The 22,494-nt window shown below is 43.2% G+C and overlaps 2 protein-coding genes across 3 annotated transcripts; one reads left to right on the top strand and one right to left on the bottom strand.

Moving 5' to 3' along the window:
- Positions 1-1,556: 1,556 nt before the first annotated feature.
- Positions 1,557-10,428, top strand: slc27a2a (solute carrier family 27 member 2a). The gene is made up of 10 exons (XM_060878463.1): positions 1,557-2,179; positions 4,480-4,689; positions 4,808-4,966; positions 5,067-5,191; positions 6,898-7,092; positions 7,190-7,280; positions 8,682-8,880; positions 8,967-9,064; positions 9,325-9,455; positions 9,971-10,428. The coding sequence occupies exons 1-10, from the start codon at positions 1,705-1,707 to the stop codon at positions 10,145-10,147; spliced, it is 1,860 nt and encodes a 619-aa protein (XP_060734446.1). The 5' UTR covers positions 1,557-1,704; the 3' UTR covers positions 10,148-10,428.
- A 22-nt stretch (positions 10,429-10,450) lies between these two features.
- On the bottom strand, positions 10,451-20,935 carry hdc (histidine decarboxylase). 2 transcript variants are annotated; one of them, XM_060878466.1, is made up of 12 exons: positions 20,734-20,935; positions 20,483-20,596; positions 20,145-20,267; positions 19,837-20,013; positions 19,596-19,739; positions 19,321-19,387; positions 16,813-16,975; positions 16,226-16,313; positions 13,053-13,151; positions 12,468-12,569; positions 11,839-12,342; positions 10,451-10,691 (listed from the first exon to the last, which is right to left on the bottom strand). In XM_060878466.1, the coding sequence occupies exons 1-12, from the start codon at positions 20,896-20,898 to the stop codon at positions 10,623-10,625; spliced, it is 1,815 nt and encodes a 604-aa protein (XP_060734449.1). In that variant the 5' UTR covers positions 20,899-20,935; the 3' UTR covers positions 10,451-10,622. The 2 variants fall into 2 exon arrangements, with proteins under 2 accessions (XP_060734449.1, XP_060734448.1); XM_060878465.1 differs by having other exon boundaries at positions 10,451-12,342.
- Between the last annotated feature and the right edge of the window lie 1,559 nt (positions 20,936-22,494).

Genomic DNA, 22,494 nt, shown 5'->3' with positions numbered 1-22,494 from the left:
GCAGGAGGACCAACAGCCAAAGACATCAGCTCCCACTGCAGAGAGACCTACACTTCAACCACCCTCTGTACCACCGATATCCTGGGATTAGCCGTGTCCTAAACACCATGCATGGCTCCAGGATGGCCTCAGCTGTCACTGTAGAGAGAGCACAGGAGGCCAATCGGCTGCCTATAGCTCAGATCCTCGGATAAATCTGATGAACACATGAAACACATTGGGATAAAATGGGACTTGAAACTTCTCAGAACAAATCAGTAGAAAGAAAACACAAACCTCAAAAGAGCATTTTTTAATCTTTGTGTCTCTGTAAGAACATTTCGCTTTAGTAAAACAGTGTGTTCTGTGTTCTGTACTGTTGCAGATGTTGTGTGTGTTGAGTTAAAAAGTTTAAAGCTGTTACTTGGTTGCTGACTGTAGATCTGTGAATGCCTGATTTCTGTAGCATTGCTGTTGCTGTACATAGTAAAGGAACATGTACTAAAATGTGTGTGTGTGTGGGGGGGGGGGGGGGTACAAAGAGTAGCCAAGAGGCCCATGATGGTATAATAAAAACATAAATAATTAAATAGAAAAGAAACAGGAACGGAATATTTTGAGCAGCTGAACCGAGTGTAAAGTTCACCGTGTTTTCCTTTAGATTGGATTTGTGTCTGTCCGAGTTACAGGACATCTTGATGCTGGTTATTAAACTGTGTCAGTTCTCTACTACATTTATTGACCTGATGTTTTCTGTAGTGAAATTCTGAACAAACACCTAAATATTTAGATTAGTCTCTAAGTTACAGTTCTATATTCACACACACACACACACACACACACACACACACACACACACACAAACACACACTCACACATTCTTCTCACCCATGTCATTTCTTATCTGCTGGTACTTTGTTGTGGTTTAAGTGGAATTAAACATTTGAGCTGATGTTATTGAGGAATATAACATTATTTGGTAGCAGTAACTCCAGTCAGACACTTTTGTGTATTTTTGTAAAAAAAATCACCCAGCAGGTTTCTGCCTTCACACTAAAGTTCACTGCTTAAGACCCTTGTGGCTTTCCATAACCAAATAGTAAAACTTTTAGGAGTTATCAAGCTGTTCCAAATCCTTCCGCCCCTCTTATCCATTGGGTACAAATGACCAAATCTGGCCTCTCGCTCTCTCTCTCTCTCTCACACACACACACACTATCTCTCTCTCTACCACCTTCACACACACACACACACTCTCTCCCCCTCTCTTTATCTCTCTCTCTCACACACAGTTTGTTTTACTCCCAACACCAGACTTTGGGTCACTATCCGGTCACCCACCATGTCGCTCTTGTACGCGGTGTTTGCGGTTCTTTTGTTCCTTCCGCCCCTCGTACCCATTGGGTACAAATTACCAAATCTGGTCTCTCGCTCTCTCTCTCACACACACACACACACACACACACACACACACACACACACACACTCTCCCCCCCCCCACCACCTTCACACACACACACACACACACACACACACACACACACACACTCACTCTCTCTATCTCTCTCCCTCTCTGTACCCCCTTCACACACACACACTCTCCCCCTCTCTTTATCTCTCTTTATCTCTCTCTCTCTCTCTCTCTCTCTCTCTCTCTCTCACACACACACACACAGTTGTGTGTTTTACTCCCAACACCAGACTTTGGGTCACTATCCGGTCACCATGTCGCTCTTGTACGCGGTGTTTGCGGTTCTTTTGTTCCTTCCGCTCCTCATTCATGTCTGTTGTCCGTATTTAATGCACGACGTGCTGTTTGTACTGAAGGGAGTGAGTGTGGTGATGAAGATGAGGAGGTTCCGCAGCTCCACTCCGTGCTACACCATCCTGGACCGCTTCTTAGACGCGGTGAACAAACATCCTGAGAAGTCGTTCCTGGTGTTTGAAGGTCGCTCCTACACGTACAGTGAGGCGGATAAACTGAGCAGTAAAGTGGCGAGGGCTCTGATCCATCACACCGAGCTGCAGGAAGGAGACACCGTGGCTCTGTTCCTCGGGAATGAACCTTACTTCGTCTGGATTTGGCTCGGACTCAGTAAACTGGGCTGCACCGCTGCGCTCCTCAACTCCAACATCCGCGCCCAGTCGCTGCTGCACTGCTTCACCTGCTGCGGGGCAAAAACCCTCATCACTGGTGCAGGTAAACTAATGCCATATATACAGCTTTGTTCAGCCAACATTCAGCATCCTCTGGGTTTGAATGTATAAAATCTCTTATTTATAAACTTACAACCTGCACCAGGCTGATTTACTGATTAGAATAAGCGTTGTTTTATTATACTGAGTATTTTATTCTTATTATGTTTAAATTGTCGAATCTTTTTCATTTTACCATCACAGAGAATTTATTATACCGTGGGATCCTACTCTGGATCTCAGACTACTGCAGAGAAAATCTGGGGTTTTATAGTCATTATTTTTTTTTATTTATAGTATAGGAAATAAGATTAAAATTAAGAAAATATTCAGGATTCTTCACTACTTCTAGGTCACGGTTCAGGTTCATGGTACAATCCAAAACATGCAGCAAAATCAACCAGAACAAAAGTTTGGCTATGAAGGTTTTACACTCCCCGGATAAGCGGTAGAAAATGGATGGATGGTTTTACTCTCCAGACCTGATCTGCTCAAGAAAGAAGAACGGGGAAGTTTGCAAAAATGTTATTACCAGAAATCACTTTAATTGAGAAGAAACTCAATTAAGTTTCAAATTAAGAAGAGACTTTATTAGGACAGATTAATATTTATTTACATGTATTTAAATTTGTTCAAAATAGCTGAACTTTTTAGGTTTTTATTCATGAACCTTCCAGTGAACCAGTGCACTAAAGCTGCTAGCCCTTCTTGCCATGTCACAGGTTCACCACAGGTTCACCTTTGCTATCTTCAGTGTGTATCTTTGACTTGAGAATGTGCTGCACTGCTTCTGAAAACTGCTCAGAAAACAAAGAAAATATGAAACTGTTTAGAGACGCTGATAAAGAATAAACGTATAAGATATTATTTTATTTAGCTCTAATTAAATGAAACAAACACACACACACACACACACACACTGTACAGCTGACCAATGGCAGTTGATTGTCAGGAACATCACATGTTTCTCACCTAGTGAGCGTTTGCAGCATTTGTGATGAACTCCTCGGTCTCATGATCAATGTTTAAAATGTTTAACCAGTCTAAGGAAGATGCTGTAGTTGCTTCTCTTGGTGTTTTCACATATAATTTGTGAAATAAGCGTCCAGATCTCGGCCAGTCGTCTGTTCATTAGTGCCACAGTGTCACATACTGTCACCTGGTACCAGATGCTGGAATTGAGCACATTTTACAAATACGTCTGCCTGAGAAACACCCCGGACTGGTAGAACTGGTGTCCAGCATCAGATACCAGAATTACTTTTATTACAATTACTTTCAGTGATGTGAATATTTCAGGTTAGTGTCAGATTACTGGTTTGTTTAAGGACACTGTGTCGTAATATCTCAGTAGTTCTTGGCATGTTCTCTGGTTGTTTTTTCGCCCTGAGCGTGTTCCGTCTTTTACGTATTAGATTTGTATAAAACACGAATATTTGCATGATATTTTGCTGATCACATGGATGTAGGAAGAATACACCTCCATCTATATCTGCAGGGTGTTTGAAGAGAAACTAAGTAACTCCACAAGGAGTGGTTTGGGAATTCTGGCTGTAATCAGCATGGCTGTGGTTCAACATGTTGCTCTTTGCCCTGATTGATCTTAGAGTGTTTTCAGTGAAAAAGAGGCTCAGATTTCACTTCTAACCTGAGTTAGATCTCTCAGCTCTGTGTGTGACTTTAACCTTTATTTATTTCTGCAAGCAATGAATGCACTTTATTTGTTGTTAAGCTCATGTGACCTCATGTATTTTGGGATTAAAGCAAAAGCTCAGTGGAACAGCTGCACAATGGAACACTAACTTATAATCACACACACTCTTTATAATCACAAGTACTCTTTATAATCACTCTCACACACACTATATAATCACACGTGTTATTATAGACTGTGTGTGTGATTTAAAAAGACAGAATAGAACATGGGTTTCATGTATATTTCATCCTGGACATCACTTAAGAACCAATCAAATGGACTCAGATACAACTTTACATACTTATTTATACCCATTCATCATTTACAATAACTGATGTATTTATTATATTCACTTCCATTTTTTCAGTAAGTGAATTGCACAGTAAGGACTGCTTTCATGTCGCTGTACTCAGTATAGTGTAGTGTTAGTGATAATAAATCTATGCTTAAAACTAGAATCAAAAATTAACCTAAACATCTAGATATTAATGTTTGAACAGTGTACCGTGTGGCATGTTCTACTGTAGGTGTCGCCATTTTATATCTCCATGTGTTGAGTCATGGCTCATTTAGGAATATTAGAAAGTTTTCATGCTTGCTGTCTGCAGATTTACAGGAAGCGGTGGAGGAAGTACTTCCTGTCTTGAAGGAGCAGGATGTGCGGGTCTTCCAGGTGGGTGAAAATTGTGAGAAGGACGGATTTATAAACCTCAGCGAGAAAATCAATGCGGCAAGTGACGAGCAACTACCACATTCACTTCGCTCCAGAGTCACCATGAAGACCCCTGCACTCTACATCTACACTTCAGGCACCACTGGTAGGACACACACACAAAGACACACTAGTCATTTTGATAGCTAGCTAATTTTCTTAAAAAGACAGTGATGGTGGAAATAAGACAGAACCAGCAGGAACATCATGTGTATGTGTTTCAGGTCTTCCTAAAGCAGCTGTGATCAACCATGAGAGGGTGTGGATGGCCTCCTACCTACAGAGAATGTCCGGTGTCTGTTCTGATGATGTCATCTATGTGTTCCTGCCCCTCTACCACAGCGCTGGCTTCCTTATGGGCCTCACTGGGGCAATAGAGCGCGGTACATCCCTCAGACATGGCTGCTCACAAACTCCACCCCCGCCACACTAAAGTTACAATGGTGTTCTTTTGTGTGTGTGTGTGTGTGTGTGTGTGTGTAGGAATCACAGTGATTTTGAGAAGAAAGTTCTCAGTGTCTCAGTTTTGGACTGATTGCAGGAAGCACAATGTGACAGTGATCCAGTATATCGGAGAGATCATACGCTACCTCTGTAACACACCCAAGGTAACACAACCTACACAATCCTAACACACCCCCCAGGCTTATGCACTCACCCCCTCAGATAGGTCAGGTACCAACTACCTTCAAGAGAGCAAGGGTTATTCCCATCCTGAAGAAACCTGCTCTGGATCCATCAGACATCAGTAACTACAGACCGGTATCACTTCTCTCGTTTCTTTCAAAAATTCTTGAACGCATTGTCTTTAATCAACTGTCTGTCTATCTCTCACAGAACAACCTCCAAGACCCCAACCAGTCTGGCTTTAAAGCAGCTCATTCCACAGAGACAGCCCTTTTAGATGTCTCTGAGAAACTACATGCTGCTAGATCAGCCAATCTCTCATCTGTCCTTATCCTCCTTGACCTTTCAGCAGCGTTTGATACGGTCAACCATAAGACTCTCTTAGCCACCCTCAGGAGTCTTGGGATATGCGGATCAGCTTGGGAATGGTTCGCTTCCTACCTGGAAGGACGCTCATATCAGGTAACATGGAGGGGAGTGACATCTGCTCCACGCAGACTCTCCACTGGCGTCCCACAAGGCTCAGTACTTGGTCCTCTTCTTTTCTCCCTGTATACTCACTCTCTTGGTGAAGTTATTTCCTCACATGGGTTCTCTTACCACTGCTATGCTGATGATACACAACTTATCTTCTCTTTCCCACCCGCAGATGCCACAGCTTCTGACCGGATCTCTGCATGTCTGGCAGAAATTTCATCATGGATGACTGCTCATCAGTTAAAGCTTAATCCTAGCAAAACTGAGCTGCTCTTCATCCCAGGTGATTCATCCCCAGGTCATGATCTTGCTATATCCTTGCACAACGATCTGATCTCCCCTTCAGTCACAGCTCACAACCTTGGGGTAACCATGGACAATCAACTGTCCTTTTCCTCTCATGTTGCTAATGTGACTCGCTCATGTCGGTTTCTTCTCTACAACATTAGAAGGATTCGACCATTTCTGTCCACACAGGCTGCTCAGGTACTTGTTCAGTCTCTTGTCATTTCTAGACTGGATTACTGCAATGCACTGCTGGCAGGTCTACCTATGAACGCAATCCGTCCTCTGCAAATGATCCAAAATGCAGCTGCCCGGCTTGTTTTCAACCTGCCAAAGTTCTCTCATACCACCCCGCTGCTGCGATCCCTCCACTGGCTTCCGGTAGCTGCACGCATCAGATTCAAAACACTGATGCTGGCCTACAAAGCCAAAAATGGACCAGCTCCCTCTTACCTCAAAGCCCTCATCACTCCTCGCACTGCACCCCGCACCCTCCGATCTACCAGCACTGCTCGACTGGTTCCACCATCTCTCAGGGTAAGAGGCAAGTATACTACAAGACTCTTCTCTGTACTGGCACCAAGGTGGTGGAACGAACTTCCCCTAGAGGTCCGGACAGCTGAGTCACTGGCTATTTTCAAGCGGCGGTTGAAGACCTACTTATTCAGGAAACACTTCAACTAGCACTTCTTTCATTATCTTTTGCATTTAAAAAAAAAAAAAAAAAACACACCTTTGACACTTTCATTGTAACTTTGAACAAATGTTTTAAAACTCATGGTATCTTAAGTATGTAACTTAGTGATCCAGCATTAATGTATTCAATGTTAGAGATTTAAGCACTTATGTACGTCGCTCTGGATAAGGGCGTCTGCCAAATGCTGTAAATGTAAATGTAAATGTAAATATGTGTTTTCTGGTGTAGACGGATGGTGAGCGTGTACACAACGTACGTCTTGCTATTGGAAACGGTATCCGTGCCGACGCGTGGATGGAGTTTCTGCAGCGATTTGGAGACATGCGTATCTGTGAATGCTACGGAGCGACAGAAGCAAACATTGGACTTGTCAACTACGTCGGGAAAATAGGTTCTGTTGGACGCGCGAATGTGATCCTGAAGGTTAGCAAGAAAACTATAATGTTTAAATAATTAATAACAGAGGTGTGAAAAGTCTCTTTAATGTTCTCATGCTTTGGATGGGTGTGTGTTTGTGTAGCGACTTGCCGGTTATGCCTTCATTAAATATAATACTGAGATGGAGGAACCAGTACGAGACTCCCGAGGATTCTGTGTGGAGGTTGCTACTGGTAAGTAGGATGACCTGTACTGCCAGAACCCTACTGTTAGGACAGTGAACATTACTCCTAATGAACATTACTCCTAATGAACATTACTCTTAAGCCAAGATCTGTAAAAAGCCACTGTTAAGACCAGTGCTGCTAATTTGACAGACATTAACCACCAAAATCACATCTTATACCTAACAGGTCAGACAGTGTAATAGTGAACTACAGCACCATTTTTAATGTAAGGTTTTCTGGAAGTGAATAATGTCCAGACATCAGAAATGCGTGTGCTCCTCTGTGACCTTGTTTATAATGGTGAATTGTTTAGCTGTGGTTCTGGTCTTTTGTGTGTGTTTTGAGATGTTCTTGTGTAGGATTCTGAAACCTGGAAACCGATCCGACACTTTAATAAAGGCTAACTATGAGCTTATAGCTTTACTAGCTGTAATTTTCTCCGTAACCTGATGAGCTATATTAGATGGAGACCTGGTGAGAGTGAGGTTTAATTGCTGAAGATATACGAGTTCAAGGTAAACACACGCAAAAGGTTAATCCAACTCGTGTGTGTGGTGCAGTAACACTCTAAAGGGAAGGGGCAAACACGCCATTTATCATAAATAGACTGGATTAATGACCGGGTGGGAGAGGTGGACAGGGAGGATATTCTTGTGCTTCCAAATAATGTATTGGCATACACAATGCTGCTTTAGTACACAATATAACCAATATAATATAATATACACAATATAACACACAATATAACCCCTTTTCATTCACTCATTCATTCTGCTTTGCACCTTCTCTAATGGTCAATAGAATGTTTTTGGTGGAGTGCTATTAGTTATTTATAGTTTAAATTGGATGAAAGTTGAGAATGTAATAGTGGTGCGATGAATAACAGAATCATTAGCGTTGTCAGGTGCAAGACAGGATTCTTGAAGGATATTATGTGATGTGTTGCATGTTAGTATCTTTATCTCTTTATATCTATGGGGTCTAAGTGCCTGGTACCAAACCAGCAGCTAAATAACCAACAGTACTTTCATGATCATAAGAAATGGTACAGAAAACAATTAATTAATTAATTAATCAATAGTGACAGTCGCAAGGACTTCATTACCACCATTATACAGACCTACTGGATTTATTCCCTTACAGGTGGTTCACCCTCCAGTTAACTATTGTACTTTGTACCTCTACTCCCACAACCACATTCATAACTAGCGTTGTTAAATAATGTAAAAGGTCATTAACCACTTGCCTATGCTTGTAGTTCATTATACGCAAGCAATGACTAATGAAACATAGCTTAATTTTTACACCTTCTGAGCTGAGTGTGTTCACACAGAACGCATGTCGTAGTTAACCATAAAGCAGACAACAGTGTGTGTAATATATATTTATTTGTGTGTGTGTGTGCAGGAGAAACAGGCCTGCTGGTGGCAAAGATCACTAAAATGGCTCCATTTAATGGCTATGCTAACAGCAAGCAGCAAACAGAAAAAAAGAAGTTGAGGAACGTGTTCAAACAGGGAGACGTGTACTTCAACACAGGAGACCTAATGAAAGTTGATGAGCAAGGCTTTGTCTACTTCCAGGACCGCATTGGAGACACATTCAGGTGCTCGTCTACCAAACACACCAAGCCTGTTCAGGATAAATCTTCAAGTGTCATGTGTTTGTTTATAGCTGTTCCCTATGTGGCAGGTGGAAGGGTGAGAATGTTGCTACTACTGAAGTAGCTGACATTTTGATTATGGTGGGTTTCATAGAGGAGGCTAATGTCTATGGAGTCAAAGTGCCAGGTATGAAATGACCATCTTGCAGAAAATTCTCAATCATCACAGTGAGCACTAGTAAGGTTAAAGGGATTTGGGTTTTTTTGGGATGGAAGTTCTAGTGCAAATGGTGCAAAGTGTTTCTGAAGTAATGGCAGATGAAAACAGATGACCAAACAAAGATGGATAAGAACAGTTCACCATTTCCAAGGTTTATTGCCTGTTATGAGATTATTGTTTTACGAGAGTTTGTGCCTTGCTGTGACACCCAAGTGTGTGTTCTTCAGGTCATGAGGGCAGAATAGGAATGGCTGCTATAAAGCTGAAGGAGGGGTGGAATTTTGACGGCTCTATAGCGTACAAGCACGTTGAGAGCTACCTGCCCACCTACGCAAGACCACGTTTCATTAGGGTCCAGGTAACACTGTCACATGATGTCCAATAACATCACAAAAACACACCCAAAGACTTAAGCACTAGTATACTGATAATAAAACCCTGAGCTGATTGACAGTTTGGCTGTGTTGCATATATGTGTATTAATGTATAAATATTTCATAAGATTTATTAATCTTTTAATGTTTTACAAAATTCTCATGAACTGATTCAGTGTTTATCTGGAGCTGCTGGTCAGATTTTTAACATCTGCAGCATCATTTTGAGGTTCATTATGTGCACAGCTTGAAAATCCATCTGCTAACAAAGTAATTAACATTAGTTAGGCTTCCTACCAGGTGGTGCCACATTACTGTAGATGTTTTCCATCCATGTTCCATGTTTTCCATATCAAAACTCTGATTGGTGGTCAAGTGTTGATTAATACAGATTTATATTAATACACTCGCTCTAATACCTTATCGTTTCCATAGTAACAGCTGATACACAGGGACGTCTATGGCTCCACAGTAACTGTGTTCCTCTGCTCTCCTGCAGGACATGTTAAACATCACAGGCACCTACAAACAGGTGAAGCTGCAATTGGCTGAGGAGGGATTCAATCCCAAAGCCGTCCAGGATGAGATGTACTTCCTGGACGACAGAAAGAAAATCTATGTTCCCATGACAGAGGACATTTATAACTTCATATGCAACGGACATTTGAGATTATAAAACATGCACACGCGCGCACACACACGCACTCTCACACACACAAACACGCACACACATGCACTCACGGACACGCGCACACACACGCAGCCCTCAGTCAAGTTTCTGATCCCAGAGATGTTTATTATTCAAACCTAATTAGTGTTCATTGGTGTTCTGACATTATAACATGAGATTATATACAAAGATCATGAAGAAGGAAATTATGAAGATATCTCTGTAATAAAAAGGAAATTGTGCTTATTTTTATATTATATTTTAGAATGAAGCTGATGTCAGTACTAAAAGAACTAAAGGGAATAAAATGTGATTGTGTAAAGGTTTGAAATTGTGTGTTAAAATCTTAATGTGGACGTGTTCCTGTTCACACTCCAACCTCATGAGGTCTAAAGGTGATAAAAAAAGTCCTGGTCAGAAAAATTTTGCTACACAAACATGTTTGAAACATGTTGACATGTGAAACATGAAACACAGTGTGCTAAAAGTGAAGCACAACCTCAGAGGTGGAAACATCCAGGATTTTGTCTTGGTGGTGGTGTTGGGACCTCTGATGAAGGGGCGCCATGAAAAATGGGAAAATAAACAGAAATAAATGACACAGATGTGATCGTAAGCTGAAGAAATATTTAGTTAGATGAGAAAAGGACACATCAGCCTGAAAAGTGTTAAAACTGTTACATCATATCTCCTGTTTCCCATCTACACACTTCTCAGTGCTAACATGGCAGATGGAATATGACCCTGTGAAACCAACACACTTTACTTTACTGAACCCTAACCTTAGATATAGAGGAAGCTGTCAGTGCAACTGGCACAACAGGAAATATATTAAAAAAGAGTAATTAGAAGAATAAGAAGTAGGTGTGTGTGTTATTTGGTAGACAGTGGGCCAGGTGAGTGTGTGTGTGTGTTTGTGTGTGTGTGTGTGTGTGGGTGTGTGTTATTTGGTAGACAGTGGGCCAGGAGAGTGTGTGTGTGTGTATGTGTGTTTGTGTGTGTGTTATTTGGTGGACAGTGGGCCTGGTAAGTGTGTGTATGTGTTTGTGTGTTATTTGGTGAACAGTGGGCCCGGTGAGTGTGTGTGTTATTTGGTGTACAATGGGCCCGGTGAGTGTGTGTGTTTGTGTGTGTGTGTTATTTGATGGACAGTGGGCCCGGTGTGTGTGTGTGTTTGTGTTAGTGTGTGTTTGTTATTTGGTGGACAGTGGGCCCGGTGAGTGTGTGTTCGTGTTAGAGTGTGTGTGTGTGTGTGTGTGTGTGTTATTTGGTAGACAGTGGGCCCGGTGAGTGTGTGTGTGAGTGTGTGTTTGTGTGAGTGTTATTTGGTGGACAGTGGGCCCAGTGAGTGTTTGTGTGAGTGTGTGTGAGTGTGTGTTTGGGTTAGTGTGTGTGTGTTATTTGGTGGACAGTGGGCCCAGTGAGTGTGTGTGTGAGTGTGTGTGAGTGTGTGTTTGTGTTAGTGTGTGTGTTATTTGTTGGACAGTGGGCCCGGTGAGTGTGTGTGTGAGTGTATGTTTGTGTTAGTGTGTGTGTTATTTGGTGGACAGTGGGCCCGGTGAGTGTTTGTGTGAGTGTGTGTGTTATTTGGTGGACAGTGGGCCCGGTGAGTGTTTGTGTGAGTGTGTGAAGCAGTTGAAGCAGTTAGCCTTGCTGAAAGGCCAGTAGAACTGTTGAATGGCGCACTGAGCCCAAACCTGTGGTAAACTCGGCACACTGTGGAACTTCATCAGACGCTTCTGTGTGGTTCTCCGCCCCTCAGGGCTCTCTGGAATCTTCGCCAACATTCCGAGGGGCGGGGCCTCCTTTAGACCATGGGTGGGGTCAGGTCTGGTTGGTGGGAGCTCGGCGCTGCAGCTCATTGAGCGAGTGGCGCGTCTCTGATTCTGACGCACCAGATGCTTGTCGATCATAGATGGCTCATGCTGTGCCTCCACTTCCTGTTCCTGCCACAGGGTTTCGGTTTCGCTCTCGCTTTCCAGGGAAAGCGCCTGGGGGCGGGGCCAGCGGCCTGGCTGCAGGATCTCTTTGGCCATGCGCTGGATGATGCTCCAGTCACGGTGGATGTCCTCTGGGCGTGTGAACTGTGACGTCACGGTGAAGCGGATGATAAGTTTGGAAGCGACAGCGGCCGGAATCAGGAACATGGTGCCGGAGTGTGTTAACCTGCGCAAGAGCTCCTGTGTAAAAGCATTTCCTTCCTGCGCACACACACACAAACAATAAAGTACTAAAAATTATGTTGATTATTGTTGTTTTGTGTTGTGTTGTTGTGTTGATGTTTGTCATTTGTCAGTTGTTGTGTTGTGTGATGTTGTGTACTCACAGTCATGCTGAACACAACCAGTCCTAAGTGTCGCTCTGCTGGAATGTGGAAGTTTGGGTCGCTCCTCAACAGAGACTCGAACAGTTTGGCCATTTCAATACCCTACACAAAGAAAGCAACACAATACAAACAACACTGAACACTAAACACTACTCAACATTTAGAAAGTAGTGTGTTGTGTATATGTTTAAGATTTAGTTGGCTGTTACTCAGCTTTACAGGACGTCATGAGGTATCTAAAGTTAATATACACTACTCCTCCTGTTAAGCACCTAATTTTGGATGTTAGTTGCTAACAATAATGCTAAGTTAATCTTAACATAGCTTAAATAGCTGGAGCATCAGATAAACTGTTACTCTGAGCACAGAGTGTTTCACATTGTTGAAAATTCACTATTTGTGATGTTTTATAAATAATAATATATGTACTAAATTTATATTTAAATTCTTTCTCATGCTCCAGAAAATGCGTCTATTAGCAAATGTGCTACAGCATCTCCTGCTGGACACACACTGAAAAACAAGTGATGATGATGATGATGATGATGATGATGACGATGATGTTGATGATGATGATGATCTTACATGTCGGATGTGAGCCTGAAGGTTCTTCAGGCCAAAGGAGCGTAGAACAAACCACAACTTTAATGACCGGAAACGGCGACTCAGTGGAATCTGCCAGTGCTGGAGAGAGAGAGAGAAAGAGAGAGAGACAGAGAGAGAGAGAAGAAAGAAAAAAGAAAAATAGAAAAATAGAAAGAAAGAAAGAAACTTTGAATTATTATATATTATTTATTTATTTATTTATTTATTTATTTCAAATACCCCTTATGAGAAATTTCATATCAAGGTCCGTGACGTCGCCCGGTATGGCACAACCGGGGCCCCACCCTGGAGCCAGGCCCGGGTTTGGGGCTCGCATGCGAGCGTCTGGTGGCCGGGTCTTACCCCACGGGGCCCGGCCAGGCACAGCCCGAAGGAGCTATGTGGGGCCGATCTCCTGTGGGCCCACTACCTGCAGGAGGAACCGTAAGGGGCTGGTGCAATGTTGTGCAATGGGATTGGGCTGGTGCAACCCAATCCCCGACAAGGAATCTGGCTCTAGGGACATGGAAGTGTCACCTCGCTGGGGGGAAGGAGCCTGAGCTGGTGCGGGAGGTTGAGAGATACCGACTAGAGATAGTTGGGCTTGCCTCCATGCACAGCTTGGGCTCTGGAACCCAACTCCTTGAGAGAGGCTGGACTCTACTACTCTGGAGTTGCCCGCAGTGAGAGGTGGCGGGCTGGTGTGGGCTTGCTCATGTGTTGGAGTTCATCCTGGTGAACGAGAGGGTCGTTTCCCTGCGCCTTCGGGTCGGGGATAGGTCTCTCACTGTTGTTTGTGCTTACGGGCCAAATGGCAGTGTAGAGTACCCGACCTTCTTGGCGTCTCTGGAAGGGGTGCTGGAAAGTGCTCCGACCGGGGACTCCGCCGTTCTACTGGAACACCTGGAGGGGCGTGATTGGGAGGAACGGCCCCCCCAACCTGAACCCGTGTGGTGTTCTGTTATTGGACTTCTGTACTAGTCACAGTTTGTCCATAACGAACACCAAGTTCAAGCATAAGGGTGTCCATCAGTACACATGGCACCAGGACACCCTAGGTCGGAGGTCGATGATCGACTTTGTGGTTGTTTCATCTGACCTCCGGCCGTATGTCTTGGACACTCGGGTAAAGAGAGGGGCGGAGCTGTCAACTGATCGCCACCTGGTGGTGAGTTGGATCCGATGGCCGGGGAGGAAGTTGGACAGACTTGGCAGACCCAAACGTACTGTGAGGGTCTGCTGGGAACGTTTGACAGAGTCTCCGGTCAGAGAGATCTTCAACTCCCACCTCCGGCAGAGCTTCAACCAGATCCCGAGGGAGGATGGAGACATTGAGTCCGAGTGGACCATGTTCTCCACCTCCATTGTCGACGCGGCTGCTCGGAGCTGTGGCCGTAAGGTCTCCGGTGCCTGTCGTGGCGGCAATCCCCGAACCTGGTGGTGGACCTCGGAAATAAGGGATGCCGTCAAGCTGAAGGAGTCCTATCGAGCCTGGTTGGCTCGGGGGACTCCGGAGGCAGCTGATAGGTACCGGAGGGCCAAGCGAGCTTTTTGCGGAGGCAAAAACTCGGGTCTGGGAGGAGTTCGGTGAGGCCATGGAGCTGGACTATCAGTTGGCCTCGAAGAAATTCTGGCAAACCGTCCGGCACCTCAGGAGGGGGAAGCAGTGCCCTGCACACACTGTTTACAGTGGGAATGGGAATCTGCTGACTTCAACTGGGGACATCCTCGGACGGTGGAAGAAGTACGTTGAAGTTCTCCTCAACCCCACCAACATGTCTTCCACTGAGGAAGCAGAGGCTGAGGGCTCAGTTGTGGACTCGTTGATCCCCCAATCTGAGGTCACTGAGGTAGTTGAGAAGCTCCTCAGTGGCAAGGCACTGGGGGTGGATGAGATCCGCCCTGAGTACCTCAAGTCTCTGGATGTTGTGGGGCTGTCTTGGTTGACACGCCTCTGCAACTTTGCATGGTGGCTGGGGACAGTGCCTCTGGACTGGCAGACTGGGGTGGTGGTCCCTCTGTTTAAGAAGGGGGACCGGAGGGTGTGTTCCGACTACAGAGGGATCACACTCCTCAGCCTCCCCGGAAAAGTCTATGCCAGGGTACTGGAGAGGAGAATTCGGCCGATAGTCGAACCTCGGATTCAGGAGGAACAACGTGGGTTTCGTCTCCGTCGTGGAACACTGGACCATCTCTATACCCTCGCCAGGTTGCTGGAGAGTTCATGGGAGTTTGCCCAACCAGTCCACATGTGCTTTGTGGATCTGGAGAAGGCATTCGACTGTGTACCTCGTGGTGACCTGTGGGGGGTGCTCTGGGAGTATGGGGTCCGGGGCCCTCTGCTAAGGGCTGTCCAGTCCCTATATGACCGGAGCAGGAGTTTGGTTCGCATTGCCGGCAGTAAGTCAGACTTGTTCCCGGTGCATGTTGGACTCTGGCAGGGCTGCCCTCATCGGTCCTGTTCATTATCTATATGGACAGGATTTCTAGGTGCAGTCGGGGGCCGAGGGAGTCCGGTTTTTGGACCACGGGATTTTGTCTCTGCTTTTTGCAGATGATGTTGTCCTGTTGGCTTCCTCAAATCAGGACCTACAGCGTGCACTGGGATGGTTTGCAGCTCTCTATACCAGTCGATCTACATTCCTACCCTCACCTGTGGTTATGAGCTTTGGGTCATGACCGAAAGGACAAGATCCCGGATACAGGCAGCCGAAATGAGTTTCCTCCGCAGGGTGGCTGGGCACTCCCTTAGAGATAGGGTGAGGAGTTCGATCACTCGGGAGGAGCTCAGAGTAGAGCCGCTGATCCTCCACATCGAGAGGAGTCAGCTAAGGTGGCTCGGGCATCTGTTCCGGATGCCTCCTGGACGCCTCCCTGGGGAGGTGTTCCGGGCATGTCCAACCAGGAGGAGGCCCCGGGGAAGACCTAGGACTCGCTGGAGGGACTATGTCTCTCGGCTGGCCTGGGAACGCCTTCCCCCGGAAGAGCTGGAGGAAGTGTCTGGGGAGAGGGAAGTCTGGGCGTCCCTGCTTGGACTGCTGCCCCCGGATAAGCGGTAGAAAATGGATGGATGGATGGATGGATGGATGGATATTTATTATGAAATCCTGTGTGTGTGTGTGTGTGTGTGTGTGTGTGTGTGTGTGTGTGTGTGTTTGTATGTGTGTGTGTACCATAAAGTCTGTAGCTCCGGAGTTGTCGTGTCTCAGGTAAAGAGGATCAACACTAAACGTCTGCTGGAGTTTAAACTTATCTTTCACCCTAAAGGAGCAAACACACACACAGTTAAACAGAAACACTAATGTAAGTGTATGTTTGTGTCTTTATGATCTAAGTTGTGTCTTCAGGTGTATTTTGTGCTTCAGGTGTGTATACAGGTGTGTAGTTTTCCCCAGGTGGGTATACAGGTGTGTCGTTGTCCCCAGGTGTGTTTACAGTTGTGTAGTTATCACTAGGTGTGTATACAGGTGTGTAGTTATCCCCAGGTGTGTATACAAATGTGTCGTGATCCCCATGTGTGTGTACAGGCGTGTCATGATCCCCAGGTGTGTATACAGGTGTGTAGTGATTCCCCAGGTGTGTATACAGGTATGTAGTGATTCCCCAGGTGTGTATACAGGTGTGTAGTGATTCCCAGGTGTCTATACAGGTGTGTAGTGATTCCCCAGGTGTGTCATCATTAAATGTGTACAGGTGTGTGGTCATGTTTAGGTGTGTATACAGACTAAATTTTACTACACCAATCCTTTTTGTTTCTCACCAGAAAGCTGTACAGTCGAAGTGCACCATCATCCATTTAGACGGGTTGAAAACAAATGAGTCTGCGTATTCAACACCAGACAGGAAGTTACGTAATTCAGGACAAAGGAAGGCGGAGCCTGCGTATGCTGCATCAACATGGAGCCACAGACCTTCACAAGCACCTGAAACATACACACACACACACACACACACACACACACAGAGTTTTGCCAATCTGGAGGTTTAATTTAACATATTTGTAGTTTATGGGTCAGAACACACACACTACGGTGGCCGGGAAGTGCAACACAAATTAACAAATCCGAAAACAAATTAACAAATCCCAAAACACATTAACAAATCCCAAAACAAATGAACAAATCCGAAAACAAATTAACAAATCCAAAAACACATTAACAAATCCCAAAACAAATTAACAAATCCGAAAACACATTAACAAATCCCAAAACAAATTAACAAATCCGAAAACAAATTAACAAATCTGAAAACAAATTAACAAATCCGAAAACACATTAACAAATCCGAAAACACATTAACAAATAAGAATACACATTAACAAATCCCAAAACACAACGACAAGTCAGACAACCCAGAAACGGTAGTGTATCATTTTTGAATGGAAACTTACCGATCATTGGACAAGACACCTGTCACTCAAGATATACAGGTACGGAATCTTATGTGTAATGTGTAAAGTTCTCCGTTTAAATATAAGAAAATAACAGAATTAATCCACAGTAATCCAGTCCATCCATCCATTCCAACTTTTCCCTGCGGCAGACTGTTGAACTTCATGTATACTTTGAGTGACAGGTGTCTTGTCCAATCACAAACTATACCAACCTCTTCCGGGTTGTCTGAAATGTCCTTGTGTTTTCTGATTTGTTAATTTGTTTTCTGATTTGTTAATGTGTTTCGTGCACCGATTCAGACAACCTGCAAGCGGTAGGTATAGTTTGTGAATGGAAACTTACCGATCAATCAAGACGACTGTCATTAAAGATATACAGGTGAATGAAAGGTGTCTCGTCCGATGATGGTAAGTTTCCATTCACAAACTATAACAACCTCTTCCGGGTTGTCTGACTTAATGTGTTTTCGGATTTGTTAAATTGTTTTGCACTTCCTGGCCACCGTACACACACACACACAAATACGCACAAACATACTCACACACACAAATACACACAAACAAACTCACACACACACACAAATACACACAAACATACACACACATATACACAAGCACACTCACACACAAATACACACAAACACAAACATATTTACACACACCCACAAATACACTCTTTCACACACACACACACACACACACACAAAATTCACACAAACACACTTTCACACATACACACACACAAATACACACAGACACAAACACACTCACTCACTCACACACAAACACACTCACACTCAAACACACACAAATACACACAAACATACTCTCTCACACACACAAGCACACACAAATACACACAAACACACTCACACACACCCACAAATACACACAAACACACTCACACACACAGACTCACACAAACACAAGCACACTTACACACAAATACACACAAACACACACACAAGTACACACAAACGTATTCACACACACAAGTACACACAGACACAAACACACTCACACACAAATAGTTTTGGCAATCTGGAGTTTTAATTTAACATATATGTAGTTTATTGATCAGAACACACAAACACACACAAATACGCACAACCATTCTCACACAAACATACACACAAACATACTCACACACAAATACACACAAACATACTCACACAGACATATAAACACACACACAAAAATACACACAAACACTACACACTCACACACACAAATACACACAAATACACAGAAACGTATTCACACACACAAATACACACAGACACAAACACACTCACTCACACAGACAAATAGTTTTGTCAATCTGGAGTTTAACATATTAATTTAACGTATTTAACATATATGTAGTTTATGGATCAGAACACACACACAAATATGCACAAACATACTCACACATACACGAATACACACAAACACACACACATATACACTTAAACATACACACACACACAAAAACACAAATACACTCACACACAAATACACACACAAACACACTCACACACACAAATACACACAAACACACTCACACACACAAATACACACAAACACACAAATAAACACAAACACAAAGACTCACACACACAAGCACACACACAAATACACACAAACACTCACAAATACACACACACACAAATACACACAAACATATTCACACACACACAAAAATACACACAAACACAAACACCCACAAATACACTCACACAAAAATTCACACAAACACACTCACTCACTCACACACAAATACACACAAATACACACAAACACACAAATACACAAAAATACACTCACACACATAAACAAATACACACAAACACAATCACACAATCACACACACACACACCAAATAGCTAAACTTACAGATAGGTCCCAGCTCTTCCAGACAGTCAAAGGAACACACACCAGTAGAACCCAGCGTTGCACACAGCTAAACATAAACACACTACATTACTACAGTTAAATAGACAGCACTGTATAATGTACATTATGTCACTTCACTAGTTTCATATTGTAAATATATTTTATGGTAAAATAGCAGTAACCTGGTGAGTTACCAGTGTATTATATTAACTAGTTAGCATCACTAGGTGTAAACAGTTGGTGACCTGTGAGTTCGCATTGAGCTACACAGTTACCATGACAGGCACTAAGCCCCGTCTCCTGTCCTCTTGAATGGCTCTCTGTAGGGTTTCTCCACGCAGCGAGAACTTTTCATCAGTCTCCAGAAACCTGATCTTCACCAGAGAAATCAATCCAGCCTTCTCCACTGAGGAGTGAGCCTTCACTCACACACACACGCACACTTAATTTACATGATATTATCCTTTAATTGTGCACATATTAATAATGGTGCTGTAGCGTGTGTGGTGTGAGTACCTGGTCTGAGGCGTAGGCAATGAGTGTGGAGTTCAGTGTGGACTCGTCCATGTCAGTGTGTGTGTCACTGAAGGCGTCTGTGTGTGTGTCTGTAGGAGAGTTTCTGTTCTTCATCTGCAGGATTTTGTCTTTACGGGAAGCGAGAAGGGCAACCAGTGTGCACTCACTCACTGTACTCTAATACACATACACAGAGCAGTCTCAAAACTGGTGTTTATTGTGATTAGTGTGTGTGTGTGTGTGTGTGTGTGTGTGTGTGTGTGTGTGTGTGTGTGTGTGTGTGTGTGTGTGTGTGTGTGTGTTTGTACCTGCAGTATTCCCCCTCCGCGGCTCTCTGGGTGATGATGAAGGAAATGATCTGGCAACCCTAGTGCTTTACACAGCCAATCCATAACACACATCTCCAACTCTGTACAAGCAGGACTTGATGCCTATAAAACACACACACACACACACACACACACACACACACAAACAGGGGCGTGTAATAATTGTATTCAAAAGTCTTACTTCTAATACTATTTTAATAAATAAGTACACAGGAGAGATTCGAAGTTAGACGTGTGTACAGGTGAGAAATGAACCCCATGTGTTTGTGTGTGTGTGTGTGTGTGTGTGTGTGTGTGTGTGTGTGTGTGTGTGTTACCCAGGTGAAGCCAAGGCAGTTGATGGCATCTGACAGCATGTCTCCCAGCAGTGATGGCCATGAGGTCAAAGCAGGAAAATACGCATGCATATGAGGACTCTGCCAATGGACAACCTACACACACACACACACACACACACACACACACACAGCTGTTAGTTTCTTTCTGAACAGAGAAGTTGTACAGAGTTTGACTGGACTAACAGTTGATGGAGAAGGCAGATGAAAGGATGAGAGATGAGTGCACTGACCCCAGGCATGATGATGTTCTCCACGTCCTGCATGATGGTGTCCCACGACTCCGGATCATGAGGAGCTTGATCAGGGAGCTGAGACTTCATGAAGCCTGGCTGAACATCTGGGAGAACACGCCTCTGTCTGATCTCTGTCAGGTACTGACAGATATAATCCACCATCTCCTTCCCTAACACACACACACACACACACACACACACACACACGTAAGCAGTATGTAAGCAGCAGAAAGTAAAAAATAATTTTAAGATATTTTAAGAATTTTTTTCTCTTGAAACCCCAATTAAAGTTTTTTTCATTTAATCAAAAGGTTAAAACTTTCGATTCTAATTATTTTGTAAAAATGTATATACAATTCGTGTAAACAGCATTTTAGACAAAGAATATTTTAGAAAATATTTTTAATCACTTTTAAATTATGTTAAAGTTTTATTGTTTTTCGTATCATAATTATTTTAGATTTTATTTCTTAATTGAAAATGTTTTGAAAAGTTAATCGTTATAATCGTTATTAGTGTAACAGCTATTCATGTATTTTAGTACAAATATTTTTAATACAATTATTTTACATTTTAGTGTCATTACATTATTTATATTTTATTAGTTAATAAAATATTTAAAATAAAATCTAAAAATTACAAACAAGATAAAATGTCATGATGATGTTATTAATTAGTAATAAAGTATAATTAATGTGTTGATTTATATCTTTACATCATTATAAATAGAAATAATTTTTAAAAGCTATTTTAAATTTATTCAGTCATTCTTTCAGAAGTTCCTTTTTTTATACTGTATGAATTTTTTATTGCACAACATAATTTAATAGAATATTAATTAATAATAATGATTATGTGTAATATTGTAGATATTATTATTTTTATGATTAAAGTTTTTAAGTTTAAAGTAAAGATTTAAGATTTTAAGGTATATCATCTTGTTGAGCAGTGTGTGTGTGTGCGTGTGTGTGTGTGTGTTACCTCTGCGTGTGTATTCCTCCGCCTGCATAATCCCTCGCTCTTTCTGTGTCTGGATGAATTGCTGGATGTGTGTGTGAGTGTGTGTGAGAACATTATATAGTGACCCCAGACCACTTCACATACACACACACACACACACACACACACACACTCACGCACACAAAGCCTGTTGGTGACGTGAAGCTACGTTTATTCTGCGCTCTACCTGTTTGAGGAGGATGATGAGGTTTCTTGCAGGTAAATATAAGAAGAATACACTGTTTGACGACACACACTCCGGGGAACGAGGTGTATACACACTGTGGGAAAACAACATGTGTGCAGGATTACATTAAAATAACACACACTGATGAAATTTTCCCCAAACATGCCCTAAACTTCACACTAACGCTGGAGAGACGTCAGCGTTACCCACAACGCCGCTGGGACTGCGTTCAGTTCTCCTAGGGAACAGTCAGATTGGTGGTCGACAAGCACCAGAGGCTTTCGGTACATCGTTGATATGGTTACATTGTTGCTATGGTTACAATTAGCATGCTCATATAATCTGTGTCTCGCATCCATTTACATGACAATACGCAAGACATGAGCACATTTTCTCAAGACCTTGAATATTACATACATTTGTTATATGACACTTTACTGCACACTGCATGCTAACCTGCTAATCACGCTATTTAGTTAGCGTTCATGGCACATCAGCGTCCTGATGAGTTCACAGAGGCCGTGTTTGTACTATAAAGTGTAAATATGTTTTTCTGATAAAACAATTTTAAT

Source organism: Tachysurus vachellii, chromosome 9 (assembly GCF_030014155.1).
Source record: "Tachysurus vachellii isolate PV-2020 chromosome 9, HZAU_Pvac_v1, whole genome shotgun sequence".
Classification (NCBI taxonomy): domain Eukaryota; kingdom Metazoa; phylum Chordata; class Actinopteri; order Siluriformes; family Bagridae; genus Tachysurus; species Tachysurus vachellii.
Note: the sequence above shows the minus strand (reverse complement) of the source record. Positions and strands in the feature narration are given on the sequence as shown.

Coding starts and splice junctions, on each gene's coding strand:
- hdc (XM_060878465.1), bottom strand. CDS start 20,898: ATGGTGGATTATATCTGTCAGTACCTGACAGAGATCAGACAGAGGCGT. Junction 16,314..16,812: donor TTCGACTGTACAGCTTTCTG/GTGAGAAACAAA, acceptor TTGCTCCTTTAG/GGTGAAAGATAAGTTTAAAC. Junction 12,343..12,467: donor TGGTTGTGTTCAGCATGACT/GTGAGTACACAA, acceptor GTGTGTGCGCAG/GAAGGAAATGCTTTTACACA.
- slc27a2a (XM_060878463.1), top strand. CDS start 1,705: ATGTCGCTCTTGTACGCGGTGTTTGCGGTTCTTTTGTTCCTTCCGCTC. Junction 2,180..4,479: donor AACCCTCATCACTGGTGCAG/GTAAACTAATGC, acceptor TGCTGTCTGCAG/ATTTACAGGAAGCGGTGGAG. Junction 4,690..4,807: donor CTACACTTCAGGCACCACTG/GTAGGACACACA, acceptor TATGTGTTTCAG/GTCTTCCTAAAGCAGCTGTG.